This window comes from Eimeria mitis, genomic scaffold (genome assembly GCF_000499745.2).
Source record: "Eimeria mitis Houghton genomic scaffold, Emh_scaff2410, whole genome shotgun sequence".
Classification (NCBI taxonomy): Eukaryota; Apicomplexa; class Conoidasida; order Eucoccidiorida; family Eimeriidae; genus Eimeria; species Eimeria mitis.
This window is the reverse complement of record NW_013570749.1, coordinates 3,748-7,962: the sequence shown is the minus strand read 5'-3', so window position 1 is coordinate 7,962 and position 4,215 is coordinate 3,748. Positions and strand designations below refer to the sequence as shown.

The 4,215-nt window shown below is 44.7% G+C and overlaps 1 protein-coding gene across 1 annotated transcript in view; it reads right to left on the bottom strand.

Annotated features, from left to right (window-relative positions):
• Positions 1 to 111: 111 nt before the first annotated feature.
• Positions 112 to 4,215, bottom strand: part of EMH_0053400 (origin recognition complex 1 protein, putative) — a gene marked incomplete at both ends in the record, with an annotated part of 5,836 nt that continues 1,732 nt past the window's right edge. The window contains 12 exon segments of the mRNA XM_013497004.1: positions 112 to 450; positions 1,284 to 1,325; positions 1,420 to 1,459; positions 1,568 to 1,642; positions 1,926 to 2,019; positions 2,297 to 2,446; positions 2,450 to 2,592; positions 2,871 to 2,968; positions 3,081 to 3,152; positions 3,364 to 3,446; positions 3,699 to 3,772; positions 4,036 to 4,102. Of these exon segments, the coding sequence (XP_013352458.1) occupies positions 112 to 450; positions 1,284 to 1,325; positions 1,420 to 1,459; positions 1,568 to 1,642; positions 1,926 to 2,019; positions 2,297 to 2,446; positions 2,450 to 2,592; positions 2,871 to 2,968; positions 3,081 to 3,152; positions 3,364 to 3,446; positions 3,699 to 3,772; positions 4,036 to 4,102 (1,277 nt within the window).

Below are 4,215 nucleotides of genomic sequence, written 5' to 3'. Positions count from 1 at the left end.
AGCAGCAACAGCAGCAGCAGCAACAGCAGCAGCAGCAACAGCAGCAGCAGCAGCAGCAGCAACAACGCAAAGGAAGCAATGAGCAGCAAAAAGCAATTGAAAGGCATCGGCTTAGTATTGGGGTAGCAGCAACAACACTGCAGCAGCAACAACACCAGCAGCAGCAGCAACAGAAGCAGCAGCAGCAGCAGCAACAGCAGCAGCAGCAGCAGCAGCAGCAGCAGCAGCACGTACAGGTGCAACGATAGCAATTTCTGTGTCTCCGCCGGGCTCATCAATGATGGGGTCGACAGCAGCAGCTCTGCTGCCTCCGGGTGTACGTGCAGCTGCTGCTTTTTTCTTCTTATCTCCTGCTGCTGCTGCTGCTGCTGCTGCTGCTGCTGCTGCATGCAGCGGCTCCTCTAGGCGCGGTAGATGCAAGTACGCCTCCACTATGTGCATGCTGGCGAGCTGTACATACACCCCAAACCACCCTCTAAACCCTAAACCCTAAACCCTAAACCCTAGAAATCTAAACCCTAAAGATATTTTTTCTTAGGTTCTATGGTTTAGGGTTTAGGGTTTAGGGTTTGTGTGTGTGTATATATGGTGGTGTATTATATTTCTGTGCAAATTTTTGAGGGTTTAGGGTTTAGGGTTTGGGGTTTAGGGTTTAGGGTTTACAGTATCTATCATGGTTTTAATATCCTCTAATTGTATTTTATTTGTATATAAACCACCACAAATATATTCTTCTTTTGTTAGTATGTTGGGGTGTACAGACAGCAGCGTTTGCATTGAGGTGTATAGGCACCTCAGGGGCACGCCACCGCCGCAGTTTCGTTGCTCGCGCAGCAGAGTATACAACAAAAGCCTAAATAAATAAATAAATAAATAAATAAATAAATAAATAAATAAATAAATAAATAAATAAATAAATAAATAAATAAATTAATAAATGCTGAGTCGATCGATAGTCTATACCTCATGCTTAGGCACTAGATATCCTGCAAACCCTAAACCCTCAAAAATATATATACGCTAAACCCTAAACCCTAGAATATAAAACCCTAACAAATAAAATACACACAACAAACCCTAAACCCTAAACCCTAAACCCTAAACCCTAGAAACGCTCACTTCAGCCCCCGAGGCAACAACAAGATGGAATCCTTCAATGGCTGCAACACTCGCACAACACCCCTAAACCCTAAACCCTAAACCCTAGTAAACCCTAGTAAACCCTAAACCCTAATAAACCCTAATAAACCCTAAACCCTAATAAACCCTTGGTGGAGACCTACAGAATCAAAGAGGTCGTTTGCAGCGCTCGTTATATCGGCAGGCTGAGCACAAGCAAACCCCACACCCTCATAAACCCTAAACCCTAAACCCTAAACCCTAAACCCTAAACCCTGAATTTGCTGAGACTATGCTTACATATATCTTTTTGCCATCCCCCAAGGATTCGAGTGCACGCCTGAATAAGAAACAAAACCACCGCAGCAGCAACAAGGCCTAGGGTTTATACACACCCTAGGGTTTAGGGTTTAGGGTTTAGGGTTTAGGGTTTAGGGTTTGAGGGTACCTGAGGACCTGCAGCGCCCGGCGAATGTCTCCATAGAAATTTGCAATCTTTCGCGCGCAAACTTTTATCGCGGCGCTGCACGTACACCCCAACACAGCCACACAAACCCTAAACCCTAAACCCTAAACCCTAGTAAACCCTAATAAACCCTAATAAACCCTAATAAACCCTAATAAACAGTAATGAACAGTAATAAACACTCATAAACCCTAATAAACACTAGTAAACACTCATAAACCCTAATAAACCCTAATAAACCCTAATAAACCCTAATAAACCCTAATAAACCCTGACAAACCCCTATTAACTCTGATAAACCCTAAACCCTAAACCCTAAACCCTAAACCCTAAACCCTACTCAGCGAATAGGTCTTTACAGTCTTGCAGACGCTCCAGTATAATGCCCTCGATTTGTTCGCTCGTGTACGGGTTGAACGTCAGACGCCCAAACCCTGCGGTGTACATACACCCCAATGCAGCAGCAACATCACCAGCAGCAGCAGCTGCTGCTGCTGCAGCTAGCTGCAGCTAGCTGCACCTAACCAACAAGCTAGCTAGCTAGCTACAGATATTCATCCCCCCCCAACCCAGCACATGGCTACCTAGCCACAGCTAGCTAGCTAGCTAGCTATCCAGCTAGGTATCCAGATAGCTAGCTAGCTAGCTAGCCAGGCACAGCTAGCTAGCCACAGCTAGCTAGCTAGCTAGCTAGCTAGCTAGCTAGCTTACCTATCCTGGAAGCACAACGCGAGTTGAGTATCTTTTCCGGCAGATCAATAGTATTAGCAATGGCTATCAAAATAAAAGATGAAGAAAAAGAAGGAGAGACAGCAGCAGCAGCAGCAGCAGGAGCAGCAGCAGCAGCAGCAGCAGCAGCAGNAGCAGCAGCAGCAGCAGCAGCAGCAGCAGGAGCAGCAGAAGAAGAAAAAGAAAAAGAAGAAGAAGCAAAGGCCCAATCAAAGAGAGTGTAAAGCACTCTCTGTTTCGCGCTGCGGAGACAGTCCACCTCGTCCACCACCAACACCCTGCACATACACCCCAATTGTTTTTTTATTTTTTTATTTATTTTTTATTTATTTATTTATTTATTTATTTTGTTTGTTTGTTTGTTTGTTTGTTTGTTTATTTATTTATTTTGTTTGTTTGTTTTTTTGTTGTTTATTTGCTTTTGTTGTTGGTTTTATTTTTTTGTTTTTTATTGTTTTTGTTTATATTTATATTTTTATCTATATTTATATTATGCATAAACCCTAAACCCTAAACCCTAAACCCTAAACCCTAAACCCTAAACCCTCGAGTGTACGTACACGGGTAATTTATTGACTTTAAGTTTAGAATTATATTTCCTTTTTGCATTTGCTGCTGCAGCTGTCCCTGCTGCTGCTGTTGCTGCTGTTGCTGCTGCAGCAGCAGCAGCAGCAGCAGCAGCAGCAGCACCAGTGAAATGTCTATCTAACTCCTCAAATGCATGCTGAGGGTTTAGGGGTTTACAGCCAAAGAGCTGCCTGTACACCGCAACAAACACCATATCGGGGTGCTGCAGCTTCATTGCGTTTACTTCTATGCATATAAAAGGAGGAACCTTCTGCACACACCACAAACCCTAAACCCTAAACCCTAAACCCTAAACCCTAAACCCTAAACCCTAAACCCTAAACCCTAAATTTTTTTTTAAAAAAAAATCCTGCGTTTGAAGGGACTGGTGATAGAGGCAGCATTCAATACTCTATACACCCTAAACCCTAAACCCTAAACCCCAAACCCTAAACCCTAAACCCTAAACCCTTAACCCTCACATTTTGTTGCATATCTCGCTGCAACGAACGCAGCACGCTCTGCACTGTGGCGGTTTTTCCTGTCCCTGGCAATCCGCTGATGTCTGTACACCACAAACCCTAAACCCTAAACCCTAAACCCTAAACCCTAAACCCTAAACCCTAAATTAATTTTACTTGAAGGCGACAAATATGTTAAAATTACATCAGAAAAGAAATATAAAAAACCAGCGGCAAAAAAGGAGACAGCAGCAGCAGCAGCTAGAGAGACAGCAGCAGCAGCAGCAAGACCGGCAGCAGCAGCAGCAGCAACAAGCGCGACAGCAGCAGCAGCAGCAAGAGCAGCAGCAGCATACACATGAGTTCTCCTCCTTGCTGCTGCGTAATCCCTGTTAGTATCGTCTGCCGAATCTTCTGAAACTCAGCCGTCCTGCAGCAACACAAACCCTAAACCCTAAACCCTAAACCCTAAAACATAAACCCTAAACCCTAAACCCTAGAAGCAGAGATTGCCCCCTATGTAAACCTCGGTAAAAGATGGTGGGGATTTCGTCGCATCTTGGAAGCTTGAGGGTTTACGGTTTAGGGTTTGCTGTCTAGGGTTTAGGGTTTAGGGTTTGCTGTCTAGGGTTTAGGGTTTAGGGTTTGTTGTCTAGGGTTTAGGGTTTAGGGTTTAGGGTTTAGAGGCCCCACCTGCAGGGCAAGGTCTCGGGGACGCTGTCGAGCTGAAGGCGGCGGATCGCTCGTTGGATGGGGCTCACTGCACGCCAAACCCTAAACCCTAAACCCTAAACCCTAAACCCTAAACCCTAGCAAAGAAACCCTAAACGGCCCAGTTCCCTCGGTTTATTTCCACTGTGTTTTGTACTATAA